Source organism: Balaenoptera musculus, chromosome X, assembly GCF_009873245.2.
Source record: "Balaenoptera musculus isolate JJ_BM4_2016_0621 chromosome X, mBalMus1.pri.v3, whole genome shotgun sequence".
Classification (NCBI taxonomy): Eukaryota; Metazoa; Chordata; class Mammalia; order Artiodactyla; family Balaenopteridae; genus Balaenoptera; species Balaenoptera musculus.
Window position 1 is genome coordinate 57797042 of NC_045806.1, and position 16789 is coordinate 57813830.

Sequence of the window (16789 nt, forward strand, 5' to 3'; positions counted from 1 at the left end):
CCTTGCTCTTTTGCCCTTTTGATTTTTAACTGTAAACTCTGCATCCTCAAGTCCTTTCCCCTGTGGTCCCTTTCTCAGAATTCACTTTCATATCTTTAAATAGAAATATACCACTTGGCAGAAAACAGGCTTCTCACTGATGGCTAATGATACTCAACTAACATTCTTGTGCAGTACGGACTGAGCAGCTTGTGCCTTCTAATTTTTCTTCTCCTCCCCTATTGTGATCTTCATTTCATAAGTCCTTAAAACCTTTTTGCATTTCAGAAACTCTGATTGATGGTTCTTTTCATTTGAGATTTTTGACATTTGGTTGCTTATGACGTTAGTAGCCTTCCTTTAAAACAGAATGTATTTTATTTTTCAGTTCCATTCTTACTGTGGACTCAAGCAGTGATGAAGAACTTGATTACTGTAAGTAGAGTCCCCTCAAAGCAGTAATTTACAATTTAAAGCATAATTTAGCCATGTCTCCGTAGAGATGACTAAAATGTGATTTGGGACATTTGGTGTAAGCTGTCCTAGGTTTGTCTCCTCTAGGTCTCGTTCTAGATTGGCAAAGCAAAGTTTATTTCCCTACTGTGAGGAGCAGAGGAAGTTCTTTGTGCTTCTTTTCCAATTTGCTTCCTTTACTTTTTTCATTCAAGGTCTCCTTACTTTTATTTCTTCTCTCTCATGGGAGATGTAAGAGTCCACCATAAATTTTGACCAGCTCTAATTTATGGACTTTGGTTTTAGGGAGTTAAAGACATGGGTAACCAGATTTGATCATGCTTCAGATGCTTTCTGATGCCCTCTTTCTTTCTCTGTTTCAGTTGTGTCTGGACTGAACGTGCAGAAAGGGAACATCAGGTGGGTAGGAGAATTAGTGAAATTTGACGTTTTTAAGGAATGATGTTCCTGGTAAGATGACTTAAGAATAAACATCACATTTTCTCTGTGAATCCTATGTTCAGGGTCATAATGGGTGTTTGGTCTCACAACTGGGTTCAAAATATTAGATTTCTTATCCTTGGCCCATTATTTAATTGGTCAGTTTCTTCTTCAAAATGTCTCTTTGAACCATCCCTTAACTTCCAGTCTCCACTACTAAGGCCTTTATCAGTTTTTACTCTTGTATCTGTGTGGAGCTTTTTTTTTTAAAATAAATTTATTTATTTTATTTGTTTATTTTTGGCTGCGTTGGGTCTTCGTTGCTGTGCGCGGGCTTTCTCTAGTTGCAGCGAGCGCAGGCTACGCTTTGTTGCGGTGCGCAAGCTTCTCGTGGCGGTGGCTCCTCTTGTTGCGGAGCACGGGCTCTAGCTGCGCGGGCTTCAACAGTTGTGGCTCACAGGCTCTAGAGCGCAGGCTCGGTAGTTGTGGCGCACGGGCTTAGGTGCTCCGCAGCATGTGGGATCTTCCTGGACCAGGGCTCGAACCCATGTCCCTTGCATTGGCAGGTGGATTCTTAACCACTGCGCCACCAGGGAAGCCCCCGTACAAGAGTTTTTTAAGTGGGCTCCTAACCCTGATTTCTTCCTCCTCTGATCCAGTCTGTATCCCACTTCCAGATTAATCTCCTGAGACACTGCTTTGATCATATTGTCTATTCAAGTTGCTTATCATAGGGAAATCAAACTGGTAAGCCCAGTAGTTAAAGTCCTCTGTGATCCGGCCCTAACCTAACTGTCAGCATTGTCTACTACTTTTCCTATTTAGGAGCCCTCTGCTAGATGAAGGGGTGTTGCCCAGGTGCCAAACTATAGGAAGTGCTAAGAAAAAAAAAATTCCTGGAATAAAACTGAAATAACTGTGGTTTCCACATCAACTCCTTGAATTCCTGTAGAAATATGAATTGATCATTCCTGTCCCCCACCCACCCACCCAAGGCGAAATAGTGCTGTCAAGTGGGAAAATGTTTTTCTAGCTAGTTCTGATTTATCTCTGTTGATTATTTTTGCAGCATGCAAGCCACCAAGCTTGACACCAATGTGTGAAAGTGATTTAAAGTCTGCAGTTGCAGTTAGCTGAAATTCTAGAACTGAATAATGCATTGTATAAAGCTATCTATTAGAAACTATCAGTTTTATTATTTATACTTTTACAGTTAGGTTTATTGAGGAATGACTTAACATACAGGAAAATTAACCCTTTTTGGGTATACAGTTTGATGAGTTTTGACAAACGTATATGGTAGTGTAACCATCACCACAGTCAAAGATGCAGAATTTCCATCAGTGCCCCTTACATTTTAAGTGGTATGTCATGGATCCTTAGAAATATTCTGGTTTACAATATTATACATTATAGAGCCCTTGTTTGATAATAAATTTAAAAGTATCCAAATTTTAAGTAGAAAAATTGGTTTCTTCCTGCCTCCACTAGGTAGATGTTGAATAAATATGTAAAGAAAATCCATTTCAACGGGTCTCCCAGGAGTGCCCACAGATCTTGGTCCAGTCCCAGGAGGCTTCTATATATGGGATATTGTAGGAAGGGTGGATTTGGGGAGGAAGGTGATGAGTTCAGTTTTGGGTATGCTGAAATTGAGGGGCCTATTAGGCAGGGCTGATATTCAAAACATTTACAGCCAATAGATACAGACAGGGATTAGTCAGGATGGCTGCCTGACTGGTTCGAATAGACACCATCAATAAAACAGTTGGTGAGGCTGTACCTGTGGAGACTGACTAAAAACCGGCCCTCCCCACAGGATATCCAGGTAGGAAGCTGGCACTGTGGAGCGAGAAGTCAGAAGCAATGTTGGGCTGGCGGATGGATAATGTTTACCCAATCCTTAGGAATTAATTGGATTGGCATGAAAGGGGTGTGGATAAAGCCTGGGAATGAGTGAGGAAGAGAATTGAGTGAGAAGGAGTGGGCAAAAAAGGTGAGAAGAGAACCAAAACCAAACAGTATCCCAGAAATCAAGAAAAGAGAGAATTTTAAGGATGGAATGAATGGTTAACAGGAGAGCAAAGGCCCATCAACTTGGCAGCTTAAAAGTGGTGAATATGGTGGAAATGGATGAATGGATTTGTGCCTGTAACGGGTGCAGACAAGTCCTCTAGCAGTGTTTTAAGTAGTTTTCTGTCTCATCGTAAAGGTATATCACACTTATCGTACACTGTTTGGGAAATACAGAAAGGTGGAGAATTTCAGCCTTCTGGAACCTCTGACCCAAATACCTGGGCCAGCTGAGAACAATGGTCCCAGAGGCGTGCTCACCACCAGCATCCTGGGTGGCACAGGGATACTGCTGAGTTGGACTCCTGCCAGAGCAGTCCGTCAATTAGAGAGGGCGGTGCTGGCTTCGGGCTGCAAAGAGTGGCGCCCAGGAGAAATCTCCCTGCCGAGGCTGCCTCTCTGTATCTGTGGCAGGGGGATCTCAACGTGGATAAAGAGAAATGGCAATTAACTAGACCTTTCCTTAATCAATTTCCCCCTGCGCCAAAACTATTTGAACACATACCGTCTGACAGCCCACTTCACTCTCTCCGTACTTGACACATTCCTCCTTTTGAAAGGATTGAGACAGATGGAAAGGTTTGGTACGAAGATAGGAAAGATGGAAAATCAGGAATAACAATTGAGTAGTTCCAGAGAAGGGGAACAGAGTTACTGTGGGAAACCAACAAGTCATTTCAAAGTGATTATGCTCATTGGAGCAAAGGTAGAAAATGCCATGAAAAGAAGAATGTTGCATTCATGCTTCTCTTTTGTTTTTCCCTGTCTCATCACTCAGCTACATGGTGATCGACTCAGACTCTGATGATGGATGCCTCTGTAAGCAAAAGAGAGCTAAGATAGCTGAAATGCATATCAAAGGCAAGTATACTACTAACTTAGAGAAGGTGCAGCCTCACCATGCACAGTCATCTCAGGATGAAAGTCAGCAAATGTTCTATTCTGAATCATTTCGTAGTGAGTGCCACTGTTTTTTCGTCCTATGTGCTGGACGTGGATATGGCTGGGTTCCCCGCACCGCCTGGTCAATTTCCTAACATACCAGCAACTGTTCTTGCTGCCTTAGACCCCAGGCATCGCCCTCAGTAGAGTTCTTAGCTACCCAGCGTTACATCACGGGAGCAGAGGGAAGTCAGGAACTCAGCCTGATTAGCGTGAAGGTTGCCCTGCTCCTCCGCCTTCCGCTCTTTTCCTCTTTCTCTGTGTGGGGATGACAGAGAGGAGGAAGGAGGAGTAAGAGACAGGGGCTCATTCTTTCCAGCCTGATGGAGACTCGTGTGTGAGGCTTACGGGCCAGCTGACAGTGACTTCTCAGAGGAATGCTTGTTTTCTCTGTCTAGCTGTTTGTCTTTGCCTTTTGCTACCCCCTTTATATTTTCTAGAGAGTCCTGTTGTTCTTAGAGCCTGTTTCCCATAGCAGGTCCTTGCCTCTTTGGATTCAGAGGCCCTCATCACCTTTCGGGAGGCACAGAGTTTTACTCGCAGTTCAGAACCCGCTCGGTGGGTGTGAGACTTGGAAGACTAGGAGCTTCTTAAGCCTTTGGGATAGTATTTTATTGATCTCTGTTTGCTAAGTACCTGGTGTAGGGCATGAGACACAGGCACCTACTTAAAGTACTGGCACCCTTAAAAATACTGGATACTTCTTTGATAACTACCTCAGATATACCATTGATATCAGAGAAGGGAAAGGAGAGGTGGCTTGGAACCCGCATTTCCTACTGTTTCACCACCTGTCCCCTCTCATTTCCTTTTTCCCTCCTCTCTAGCTCTGAGTGGATTGCCTGAGCAGGACAGAGGTCCAGGTGCAGAGTAGGGGGTGTAACGTGACAAGCTACTGTAATGCAGAGGGAGCCCCGAGGGAGGTAGCTTTAGAGTAGGGGCCTGAGTGACAAAGCCAGAGGCCAATTTATCACCATAGGCCACCAGTTGCTAACTCTTTGAATCAGAAGATCCATCGTCTTTTGAGGATGAACTTTCAACTAAGGCTGCTCTGACCGGTAGCATCCATCCCAGTAGTGGGATGAAGAATGCTTCAACAGGACTGTCTTTGTATGTTTCTTTACTCTTCTCCACATGCCATTTCTTTTGTTATGGTAATGAATTTAGGCAGTTTTACAGAAAAAAAAGTCCCAAGGAGCTTAAACACATACTTCCAACCTCACTTGTAACCTTTGTCAATGTACAGAGTCATTTTTTATAGATTGTAAGCAGTGTGTCCCTACTTTTTATTTATTTATATTTTATTGAAGTAGAGTTGATTTACAATATTGTGTTAGTTTCAGGTGTGTTAGTTTCACAGCAAAGCGATTCGGTTATACACACACGCACATATATATATATATATATATATATATATTCCTTTTTTCTATTCTTTTCCATTAGAGTTTATTACAAGATATTGAATATAGTTCCCTGTGCTATACAGTAGCTTCTTGGTGTTTATCTATTTTATATATAGTAGTGTGTATATGTTAATCCCAAACTCCTAATTTATCCCTCCCCCCAACACCTTTCCCTTTTGGTAAACAGAAGTTTGTTTTCCAGGTCTGTGAGTCTGTTTCTGTTTGGTAAATGAGTTCATTTGTGTCCCTACTGCTTAGAATTTCAGCTGCAGGTGGGAAATCTTTAACTCTTCTAGGAAGGATGACTTTTTACCATAGGAACACCCACTGCTTTCTCTTTCCTTATTGCATATCTGAAATTTTTTTTTTTTTAAATTTTTTATTTATTTATTTATCTATCTATGGCTGTGTTGGGTCTTCGTTTCTGTGCGAGGGCTTTCTCCAGTTGCGGCAAGCGGGGGCCACTCTTCATCGCGGTGCGCGGGCCTCTCACCATGGCGGCCCCTCTTATTGCGGAGCACAGGCTCCAGACGCGCAGGCTCAGCAATTGTGGCTCACGGGCCCAGTCGCTCCGCGGCATGTGGGATCCTCCCAGACCAGGGCCCGAACCCGTGTCCCCTGCATTGGCAGGCAGACTCTCAACCACTGCGCCACCAGGGAAGCCCTGAAATTTTTTGATAATTAATTTAAATCATAGATGAGACTCAAAATATATTATCCCAAATCTGCAATTTTAGGATACAGAGTTTTTGCACCATAAAGATATTTTCACAACTTGCTCATGCTGTGGTTTATATTTTTTACATCCAGAATCATAGATACCTAGAAGTTGAACTCTGAGCAGACTGCAGAGAGCTTGAGTCTTAGACACGTTGCCCCTTGTATCCAGATGAAGGGTTGGATCCTCAGTGAGGGCAGGGACAGTCTCAGTGTTCCCAAGGCCTCTCAGTGCTGGCATCAGAACTTAACTCCTCACTCTCACATCAGTGGTTTTGAGAGCTTTGGACTTATGGACTAGTTTAAAAAAGAAATTTTGGTGACTAACATAGAGTTGGCAATTTTTAATTTGTCTAATGATGGAAATAAACTCCATCTGCCATCTGTCACCATAATTTCATAAGGTAAAGAGCACCAAAAGTTTAGTCAGGACATAATCTCAAAATAAAGGACAGTCCTTTAAATTATAGAAAGCTAGCTTGATAGGGGAAAAAAAAAACAAACCCACTTTATTATTCTAATTTCTCTTATTTTGCTCTGGCCCAGTGAAAATATACAAGTTTCGGACCTGTGGGAACCCCTGAGCACCTACAGAGAATGTGATTTGAAAATTGCCTCTGGGTTTGGATTGCTATTTTATCTGTCACTGTTCTCAGTAAAATAAAAAAGTAATAGAGGGAAAATCATCTAAATAACTGATTCTTACCTAGGATTCATTACATCACAGTTCCTGACTTGTTTAATTTGTGCTCAATAATCTGAACTTGAGTTGGGGGTGTGGGGTGTAGAGGGAGTATGTTTATACGTCATTGTGTCTCTTGGATTTCAGATGAGATTGTGGAAGTGTCTGATACCGATGAGCAGCCGCCCCAGGACTCTCCAATACTTATCAGTGATGATGATGATGATGATGATCGTAATGACTTGGAGGGCCCTGTGCTAATAGAAGATGATTCGTGTGATGAGGACCCAACTCCCTCAAATGAGAAAAAGAGGGATGAGTTTGTTATCTCCCAAAACAAATCATCTCATGATGTTGGTAAGCAGGATCTTGGGGAAAATGTCTGCCAGCCACCAAATGGCAATCCTAAGGCTGAGCTAGAGATTTCAAAAGGAAAGTTGTCAAGTGATGAAGAGGCTGTACTTGTGGCACAACCAAGGAAAAGGAAAAATAAAACCAAAAACATACCTGTGACACCTGGTAAGCCAATCAAACCAAGTATGCCTGTCCCACGAAGGCTAGCGCCACAAGTGGGTTCCCTTTCCCCCGGATACGTCTGTCTTGTCGAGTCTGCTTGTCCTGTCTACTAACCCTCCGCTATGTGTCAGCAGCTTCCTAGTGGCCGAGGGAGACAGCCATCCCAGTGAGAAGGCTCTTTCTGGGGAAGGGCGAGGAACACCTGTGTCGTCCTCATGCTCCAGTGTCTTAGTATCTGCCGTTCCATCCATTGGCAGTGCTTTTTCCCTGCAATTTTTTGTCCTGAGGATATCCCATTTTTCTTAGGATCCACCCCAATTGCCACTTGCTGTAGGAAGCCATAAGTCCGAGGTGCTCCTCCCTCCCAGGTTCCCAAAGTTCCTACACCCTGTCACTAGTAAAGCACTTACACAACTGTGTTAAGTATGTTTCTGAATCTGTCCTCCCAGTAGATAGTGAGCCTTTTTTTTTGTCTTGGCCACATCACATGGCATGCGGGATCTTAGTTCCCTAACCAGGAATTGAACCCGTGCCCCCTGCAGTGGAAGCACAGAGTCTTAACCACTGGACTGCCAGGGAAATCCTGATGGTGAGCCTCTTGATGGGAGGGCTCTCACTCATCCTTTACTCTCTCCCGGAGTCTAGCCTGGTACTTGGCACGTACTAGACGTTTAATAAGTTTTTTAGATAAATGAATGAAGGGCACTCACTCCTGATACGTGAATTTCTGGCTAGAGCAACCGGCAGTATGGGTGCTAGACAAAAGGGGAAAGATTTGGCTTGCACATTGGATGAAGGTGCCGCCTAGGATGGGGGCCATTTTCCTCAGAGTGAGTGTGTGAGCTATGCCACACCATTCCTGGTACTGCACGTGCCTCAGTCGCCCCCACAGTCTAACCTCCAAAGGCATATTCATGTAGCCTCATAATAGTCCTCAGCGCCTAGGACAGAATCCTATCCTGCTTACTCTGCTTACTCGCGTAGGTGAAATCTTGCATGCGGACTAACGGAGGAGGGTGCCCGCTTCCGAGAGAAGCGTTGAGTGTATATGTGCTGCTCTGGGCTTGGCTGTGAGGGCTCTTCCTGAGATTACCTTTCTGTGAGTTGCTGGTTGGTACCAGTTTTCAGGGTACAAACGAACTACTCCCTTTTCAGTTGTTAAAAGAGAAAAGGAGCATGTGCCTTCAAAGAAGAATCCCAGCACAGCAAAATTTGAACAATGCGAGCCTGGGTATGTATGTACTGCTCACGGTCAATGGCACAGGAGTTGACTGCACAGTTGTCACGTGCAAAGCTGTCCACTGGGCACGTGTGGGGGTTTTCAAGGGGATGAAGAAGTCTGCTGGGGTGGGGGGGCGGCACAAGTTTTACCTCCCTGAATGGGGAGGGCAGAAGCGGCAGGAGGAGGAGAGGAGGAAGGGGGTGGGGAGGAGCCTCGGTGCCCCCCCTCCCCCTCCCCCAACAGAGCCGGGCGTGGGCGCTCTGCACAGATCTCAGCAATTCCGGGCAGACTGGAGCCCTTTTGCCCTCCCCCGCGACAGGAGCTCTGGCCTCTGAGGTTTCCTTTGTCCTTCCACTCAGATTAAACAATGATGTGTAGCTAAAGATCCTTTTTTTCAGGCTAGATACAGCCTCATGGCCACCAGTTTGCACTGAACTAAAAGCAAAGGCAGTGGGAATGGTGAGAAGGCAGAACAGATGCGTTCCCATCCATTGGAATTGGGGGGAGGCAGTCAAGATTGTCTTCCAGGGTTTTCTAGTGTTCCGGATGAACCCTTATTTTTTTAACCCTTATTCTTTTAAAAAAATTTTTTTTAAATTGAAGTATAGTTGATTTACAATATCATGTAAGTTGCAGGACTACAGCACAGCGAGTCAGTATGTATATATATAGATAGAGATACTCTTTTTCAGAGTCTTTTCCATTATAGGTTATTACATAATATTGAGTATAGTTTCCTATGCTATACAGTAGGTCCTTGTTGGTTATCTATTTTATATGAACCCTTAGTCTTACTACCTGTATTTGCAAATGAAGCAACTGACAAAGGATTAATCTCCAAAACTTACAAGCAGCTCATGCAGCTCAATAACAAAAACACAACCCAATCCAAAAATGGGCAGAAGACCTAAATAGACATTTCTTCAAAGAACATATACAGATTGCCAACAAACACATGAAAGAATGCTCAACATCATTAATCATTAGAGAAATGCAAATCAAAACTACAATGAGATATCATCTCACACCGGTCAGAATGGCCATCATCACAAAATCTAGAAACAATAAATGCTGGAGAGGGTGTTGAGAAAAGGGAACACTCTTGTACTGTTGGTGGGAATGTAAACTGATACAGCCACTATGGAGAACAGTATGGAGGTTCCTTAAAAAACTAAAAATAGAACTACCATACGACCCAGCAATCCCACTACTGGGCATATACCCAGAGAAAACTATAATTCAAAAAGAGTCATGTACCAAAATGTTCATTGCAGCTCTATTCTTGCAAATTTTTTAAAATTAATTAATTTATTTATTTATTTTTGGCTGTGTTGGGCCTTCGTTTCTGTGCGAGGGCTTTCTCTAGTTGCGGCAAGCGGGGGCCACTCTTCATCACGGTGCGCGGGCCTCTCACTATCGCGGCCTCTACTTCTTGCGGAGCACAGGCTCCAGACGCGCAGGCTCAGTAGTTGTGGCTCACGGGCCCAGTTGCTCCGCGGCATGTGGGATCTTCCCAGACCAGGGCTCGAACCCGTGTCCCCTGCATTAGCAGGCAGATTCTCAACCACTGCGCCACCAGGGAAGCCCCAATTCTTGCAAATTTTTAAAGCTTAAACGTTCAGGTGAAATAAATAGTCTCTTTATCTTTATTAAGCTATATGTTAGATATTATATTGATACTGAAAACAGCAGGTCATTTAGACCAAAGACATGTTAATGCTCAAAGGAAGCAAAAAAAAAAATTGCATTTTCTCACTTAGATTCCAGGAACTTCTCACTTTTTCTCTTAAAAATATGATATAGTGAGCATACTTTTCTTTGTTTTTCTTTACATTCAGGAGTAATTTATACTTACATCTGAATTATCTTACAAAAGAAGGGATGTATTTGAAGGACTACGTTTCTTTTTTTACCTGTATTTTGTTTGGGGCAATAAATGCATCCTTTTTTTAAACATATGGTGTTTTCCTTTTAAGAAATTTATTTATTTATTTATTTTTGGCTGTGTCGGGTCTTCGTTGCTGCGCACAGGCTTCCTCTAGTTGCGGCGGGCGGGAGCTACTCTTTGTTGCAGTGCGCGGGCTTCTCACTGCGGTGGCTTCTCTTTCTGTGAAGCACGGGCTCTAGGCGCACGGGCTTCAGTAGTTGTGGCTCGCGGGCTCTAGAGCGCAGGCTCAGTAGTTGTGGCGCACGGGCTTAGTTGTTCCGCGGCCTGTGGGATCTTCCCGGACCTGGGCTTGAACCAGTGTCCCCTGCATTGGCAGACGGATTCTTAACCACTGTGCCACCAGGGAACTCCAATAATTGCATCTTAAGGGGAGAAGAAGAATGATGTGTCAGGCGTAGGGGCAACAGAGAAACTTGGACTTGAGCAGAGAGGCTCTCTGTTTCTGCATTTCTCTTTGGTTTGGCGTGTCATGTCCTAGATGGGTCCCCTTGCAGCAAAGCTTGTTCTCTGGATTCCTAGATCCATATTTAAGCTGCTTTGCCTCTAAGGGACATGTGTCTTGGGTAGGTCCCAGGTTGCTTTGCTAAAGAGTGTGACAAATGAAGGAAGAAGCTGCTCCTTTGTGTCATTGTCCTCTGCCTCATATCAGGAGGCTGGCCTGTTTGGACTCTTCTCTTTTGCCTTGCTGCTTCCTGTTTCAGTCTGTAGGCTTCCTGTTGTGCTCAGCATTGTTCCTGTGCAGGCTGCTTGCTGGTCATGGTGTCTGATGCATGCGTCTGGGGTCTTGTTGGTTCCTCTGATGTGGAGATACTCAGTCTGCAGTAAAGCAGCATTGCCCCTGAACTGAAGGCTTGCTAAGCCACAAGCTGCTTGATGTGAGCACAGACACACGCAGAGATCACGCTCTCTGCTGAGGTCTGCAGATGGTTTAGGTTTTTATCTGCCACCTTTTCTGATGCAAGTTTGCTTTCAGGACTAAATAATTGGAGGCAGAAATATTAGTCACCCATATCAGACTGTGGGGCAGAAGTCCCTTATTTTAGCTGCCTATATCTCCTCTGGTACTTTCCCTCTGTCTCCACCCTGGGCAACTCTTATAGGGTTTTATTTTGTGACTTAAGTGTTAATGAGTGTCTTGGCAAAATCTCGGTCTCAGGGGTTCTGTTAGGTCAGAAACACTTCCCTCTGTTTGCTACTGGTTTGTCATCTTTTTAGCTCTGTGGGCTCATCTCTTTGGACTCGTGGATTGTTCCAGCCAAGATAAAAATGTTTCAGTTCAAATAAATAGATATTACACGAGTGAATTTTTTATGGGCTCAGCACTATTCTTTGTGCATTTGAATTAGGCCTTGAAAGATGGGGCAGCAATAGTGGTCTAATGGAAAGACCATGAGATTTGGGTCAAAAGATTCAGTGTCTGTGAAATTTGGGTAAGTCATTTAACCTCTGAACTTAAGTTTCGTCATGTGCAAAGTGGAGATGGTAAGAATAGTAGTAGCTTCTTTGGAGGGTGGTCGTGAGGATTAAATATGATGATGCAAAAGGAAGTTCTTAGCAAATGATGAAGTGCTCCACAGAGAGTGGGTCTCCGTAGAGGTGGAGGTGTGGCCATTCTAGGCCATGGACAAATCGGTTCATGTCCAGGGAACATTTAAGTTGCCCAGTTTGGCCAGAGTGGAAATGATAGCTGGAAACAGAGGTTGGAACCAGGTTGACCTGGGCCTTGAATGTTAGGCCAGACAGTCAGTGAAAAGCCAGGGAGGGACATCATTGGAACATGGCCTAGGAAAATTAATCTGGAGATGTGTGTGTGTGTGGTTGGATTAGAAGAAAAAGAGCCTGGAGGTGAGAAACACAGTGGGATGCTGTAGTAGCAAGGCACAGAGGGGAGGACAGGAACTTGACCTAGAGTGGTGACAGCAGGGTGGAAAGGAGGGGCTGGCTGGAAGAGATGATGCGAAGGAGACAGTGGTCTGTCTGTCTTTGTGCCTAGTTGAATATGGGGTGAGGGAGAAAAATGAATTAAAAAAGTCTCTGAGGTTTTCAGCCTGTTATAACAGAAGTTGAACAATTAAACACATTTAGCTGGAGACATACTCCGGTTAGTAAGTTGGAAATTTGCACTGGGCAGTTGTAAACGCAGATCTTAGGAGAGAGATGGAGACTGCAGATCCAGATGTGGGATCACCCCTGTTGAGGTTGGAACCATGGGCTTCACATCTCTGACAATGTGCGGGGAGTGACGAGAAAAAGGCTATGAATGGAACCTTATAAGAGACGCCCTTGTAGCAGGAGCTGGAAGGAAGAGGGACCAGCAGGTCTTCTCTAAGTCTCTCTTGACATGACCTGTATGTATGCATTTCTTCTACTGATTTCTTTCCCTCTACAAAACTCAGTTGAATTTACCTTTGCAGGAATTCTGAGTGCAAAATACCTGGATGTTTCTTGCGTGGCATTGAGAACTCAAAGCAGTATTCTGGAAAGAATTTCAAGCAAAATAAGGATGAACTGGTTCAGAAAATCTACGCTTTGTGTAACAGCTCTGTCTTTGATAAAAAGGTAGACTCGATGAAATAAGCACTTACTGAGCACCTGCTGTATGCCCAGCTCTCTTGGGAGCTGGGAGGTGTGCAGATGTACTAACTGTATATTTCCTGCCCTTGAGAAGTGTCAGTTTAGATGGGGAGGGGAGTTGAGACATACATACGTGAAAGACACGGAGAATGTTTTGTGGGTTATAGTATATGGTCCAGACTGTTACTACCACAGGTGATCAGCAGAGGGAGAAATCACTGAGAGCCTGAGCGGTCGGGAAATAGGATTGCCTGGAGGGAGTGAGACTTCTTCTGGGTCTTGAAGGATGGTAAGGGGAGAGAACAACAGTGGTGGGGAAGAGGGCAAGTGTTGAGGCTTGACTATCTGGAAGAGCGGGTTCGTGTTGAAGGATACTGGGAAAGAGCTATGGGACCTTGGGCAAGTTACTGAGCCCCTGTTTGCTCATCTGTAAAATGGGGGCAGTCCTAGTACCCTAGTCCCTACCACCTACTACTTCACAGAATTACCGTTAGGCCTGGGTAAGTGAATGCCCCTGAAGTGCCTAGAACAGGGCCTATGACATAGTGAGCAGTACATGTTAACTAGCGTAGGGCTGGTTAATGGAGGGCCTTGGGAGTCGGGTTGGAAGAACTTAAATTGAAATCAGTAGGCACCGCTGCCCATGGATGTGATGTAACGTGGAGTACCTGCTGAAAGAAATCGTTCTGTCAGTAGCCTGTGGTGTGGACTGGATCGGAGAGAATCTGGAGGCAGAGAGACCTGCGGTCATTAGGTTTTCCAGACTTTATTGTCTCTGGTGACAAAACTTCCTGCAGGGAAAGTTCTTAGATCTTTCTAAAGGTTCCCCAGCCTTTGGTGCCCTTCCTGATGACAGTGGTGTTACATCAGATAACTCTGATGAGTGGAACCTTAAGTGTTCTGAGTTGCAGTTTTAGTTTTGCCTCATGGCTCTCATGCACGGGCTCCATCTCCTAGCCCAGCAGAAGTGTCCTTCTCTCCTTGGCTGCCCCTGAGTTTTGTCTCCATACAGGGGAGCACAGGTCCTGCATTCACGTGCTTGCAACAGTCTCGTCTTTACGTGGGCTTGAGCTTAGGTTTTATTCTCCCCAGAATGTTAGATTTGCAAAACTCTTGAGTTGATATTTTCTGGTCTGCTTAGAACCGCTTTCTGATTCGCTCTTGTTTGCTTTTTGTTGTCAGCTGCCGGAGAAAATTGACATCAGCTGGAGTAAAAAGATGCTGAGAACTGCTGGTTTATGCACCACTGGCGAGACTCGACACCCGAAGAGGGAGCGTTATGCTAAGATTCAGATTTCTCAGAAAGTCTGTGACTCTGCAGGTGATGGCAGGAGCTGGGCAGCTCCCCTGCCGCACTTACATCCGATACGGCACCTGGGAGGTCACTCTTGGGTGCTGGTGTTCTCTGGCCGCCTGTGTCACAGCTTTCCCTGTCACTCCTGGGTGGACAGGCCTACTGTGTGTTGCTTAGAGGACATTATCATTGGATGTCTCACCACCACTGAGAATCCAGTTCGTCCATATTTCTACCGGGCCTAACTTTCTCTCTGCAGCTCCCCACTGCCAGCAGCAGCATCTCCATCCTCCCAGTAACTGAGGTTCAAGGTCCCCTGTATCTAGCCAATCACAGGATGTTCATAATGACTCTCCTATTATCATCATTCCTTCTCTGTCTTTGCCTCTGCCCAGCTATGGACCCTCATCACCTCACTTTTCTCCCTGCTCCATGCAGTTTCTTGCTAGGAAACCTTGGGCTTGCCAATGCCTCGAGTGTGGCTGTCGAGGCCATCGTACTTTGCCCCCCTCCATGTGGCCAGTCTTGTCTCTCACTACTCCACCTGTGCTCCAACCAAGCTTTCTTCACGCTGGCTTTCAAAATGGACCACACGCTTTCCTGACCCCAACCTTGGCTCACCTTCTCTACCACACCTAGAAAGACCTTGATAATTTTGCCAATCCAGTCAATTGTTAAGGGCCCAGCTCAGATCCCAGCTTCTCCACGGAGCTTCTCCTGACCAAACCCCACTTTATGCTCCTGGAGGGTGGCGACCGGGTCTCGGCTGGATGTATTTCTAGCAGTGTCTCACAAAAAGAGCACATTGGAGCTTTTCCAGAAACACTTGCTCTCTGCCATTAATAAAATCGGGTTGAATTCGGTAGAAATTTCACCTTCAGAATCCTGGGGCGATAACACTCCTGCCTGCCCACATATGCTTATGTGTCTGGTGGGGTGGAGAGTCTAGGGGTGGTTGGGTAACAGCCCGGAAGGTAATCGGTTTAAGCCTCATGATTTCTTTTCATTCCTCTTCGAAGACCGACTCCGGGATACTTTGATCCATGAGATATGCCACGCAGCCTCCTGGCTGCTCGATGGCATCCGTGATTCTCATGGTGTCGGATGGAAGTATTATGCCCAAAAATCGAATATGGTGCACCCAGAGCTGCCCAAGGTCACCCGTTGCCATAACTACAAGATTAACTACAGGATTCATTATGAGTGTACTAAGTGCAAATTCAGGTAAGACCCTTCTCCTCAGACTTTTTCCAATTACGTTTTTACTATGGCCTCCACGTGGCTCTTCAGTGGTTTTATCAGGAAGTACAGGGCTATCTGACTTGAGGAGTAAAACTTCTCTACTCCTTTCCATGTCTTCTTTCTCCATTCTCTTCTGCTTTGAGCCAACCTGACCACGGCCACTGCCTGGTGCCCCGCTTGCTGAGATCCCACAAAAGAAGTCTGGCTGTGGGCTCAGGGGCAGCAGCTCCAAGAAGGTGCGGAGGTACAGTGACTGATTCGTTTGCTGTGTGGTGTCTCTTTCCTCCTTAGGGTCGGCCGCTACACCAGATCATTGGACACCGACCGCTTCATCTGTGCCAAGTGCAAGGGCCCTCTGGTCATTCTGCCATTAACTCGGAAAGATGGAACCCCCATTGAGCCCCATGTGAGACCATTTGCCAAGTATGTGCAGGAGAATTACAGAATAGTCAGGAAGGGGATCGCAGGGATAGGTCATGGGGATGTGATGAGAAAGCTCAGCAAGGATTTTAATGCCAAAAAACAAAGCCACGGTCATTGAGGTTATCTGAGAATGTATTTGTGTGAGGCGAGTCATCTATTGGTAAGGAGTTTTAGAAAGATATCTTTGATGCTGTGAAGTTATGAATATTAGAATTTAAATCCTTCTTTAAAAGCTTCCTGCTGTTAATGATGTTTGTTCTTCACTAAGGGTTCTGTTGCTAACCATTTTGTGCTGATACCCAAAAGCACTTTGGATCTACCTTGGGTCTTACTTAGATGCTGTAGTTTTAACATGTAGAACAAAATGCGAAAGAGAAATGAGTTCTGGAGAGTGGCACGTTGAGAGAATGAGAGGCATGCTGACAAGAGAACAAGTTTTAAAGACAGTACTTCAAAACCAGGGCTGCTGTCAGATGTAACCTGTTACACCTATCTGGAAGTGAAATACAGACATGTTTCATGAACTTAGTTGCTCTTGACATTGTATGAAGCCACCTGAACAATGTAACTGTTCATAAAATAAAAATAAATAAATGTTTTCTGCAGTTCACTTGTTAGCAAAGTCTGTTCATTGACAACCCATGTCCAGAGCAGAACAAACCCTTGGGTCTTTGTCTAAGACCCCGGACCTCTCAAGCTCTCCAGGATGTGTCTGGAAGAACAGCCTCCGTTTAGGGTTTCTTTTGGATTTTTGTGACTGCCCATAAGCACTTCAACAACCTCCCACTTTTGGGAGCTGTCTGGGATGTAGACTGGAATCAACGTTGTATTTGTTTTCTGTTTCTGCCAAAACAGTCTGCCAAAGCAGATTACCACGAGT

The 16789-nt window shown here is 44.9% G+C and overlaps 1 protein-coding gene across 1 annotated transcript; it reads left to right on the top strand.

The window, feature by feature from the left end:
• The first annotated feature begins 325 nt into the window (after window positions 1–325).
• GCNA (germ cell nuclear acidic peptidase) lies at window positions 326–16478 on the top strand. The gene is made up of 10 exons (XM_036839122.1): window positions 326–414; window positions 816–852; window positions 3725–3807; window positions 6838–7209; window positions 8362–8437; window positions 12791–12935; window positions 14133–14271; window positions 15264–15468; window positions 15778–15909; window positions 16178–16478. The coding sequence occupies exons 3-10, from the start codon at window positions 3729–3731 to the stop codon at window positions 16203–16205; spliced, it is 1176 nt and encodes a 391-aa protein (XP_036695017.1). The 5' UTR covers window positions 326–414; window positions 816–852; window positions 3725–3728; the 3' UTR covers window positions 16206–16478.
• The last annotated feature ends 311 nt before the right edge of the window (window positions 16479–16789 follow it).

Bases quoted from the DNA above. Each gene is read 5' to 3' on its own strand.
- GCNA (XM_036839122.1), top strand. From the start codon at position 3,729: ATGGTGATCGACTCAGACTCTGATGATGGATGCCTCTGTAAGCAAAAG. The intron at 7,210-8,361 runs GTAAGCCAATCA...CTCCCTTTTCAG, and splicing joins AAACATACCTGTGACACCTG to TTGTTAAAAGAGAAAAGGAG. The intron at 15,469-15,777 runs GTAAGACCCTTC...TTTCCTCCTTAG, and splicing joins TGTACTAAGTGCAAATTCAG to GGTCGGCCGCTACACCAGAT.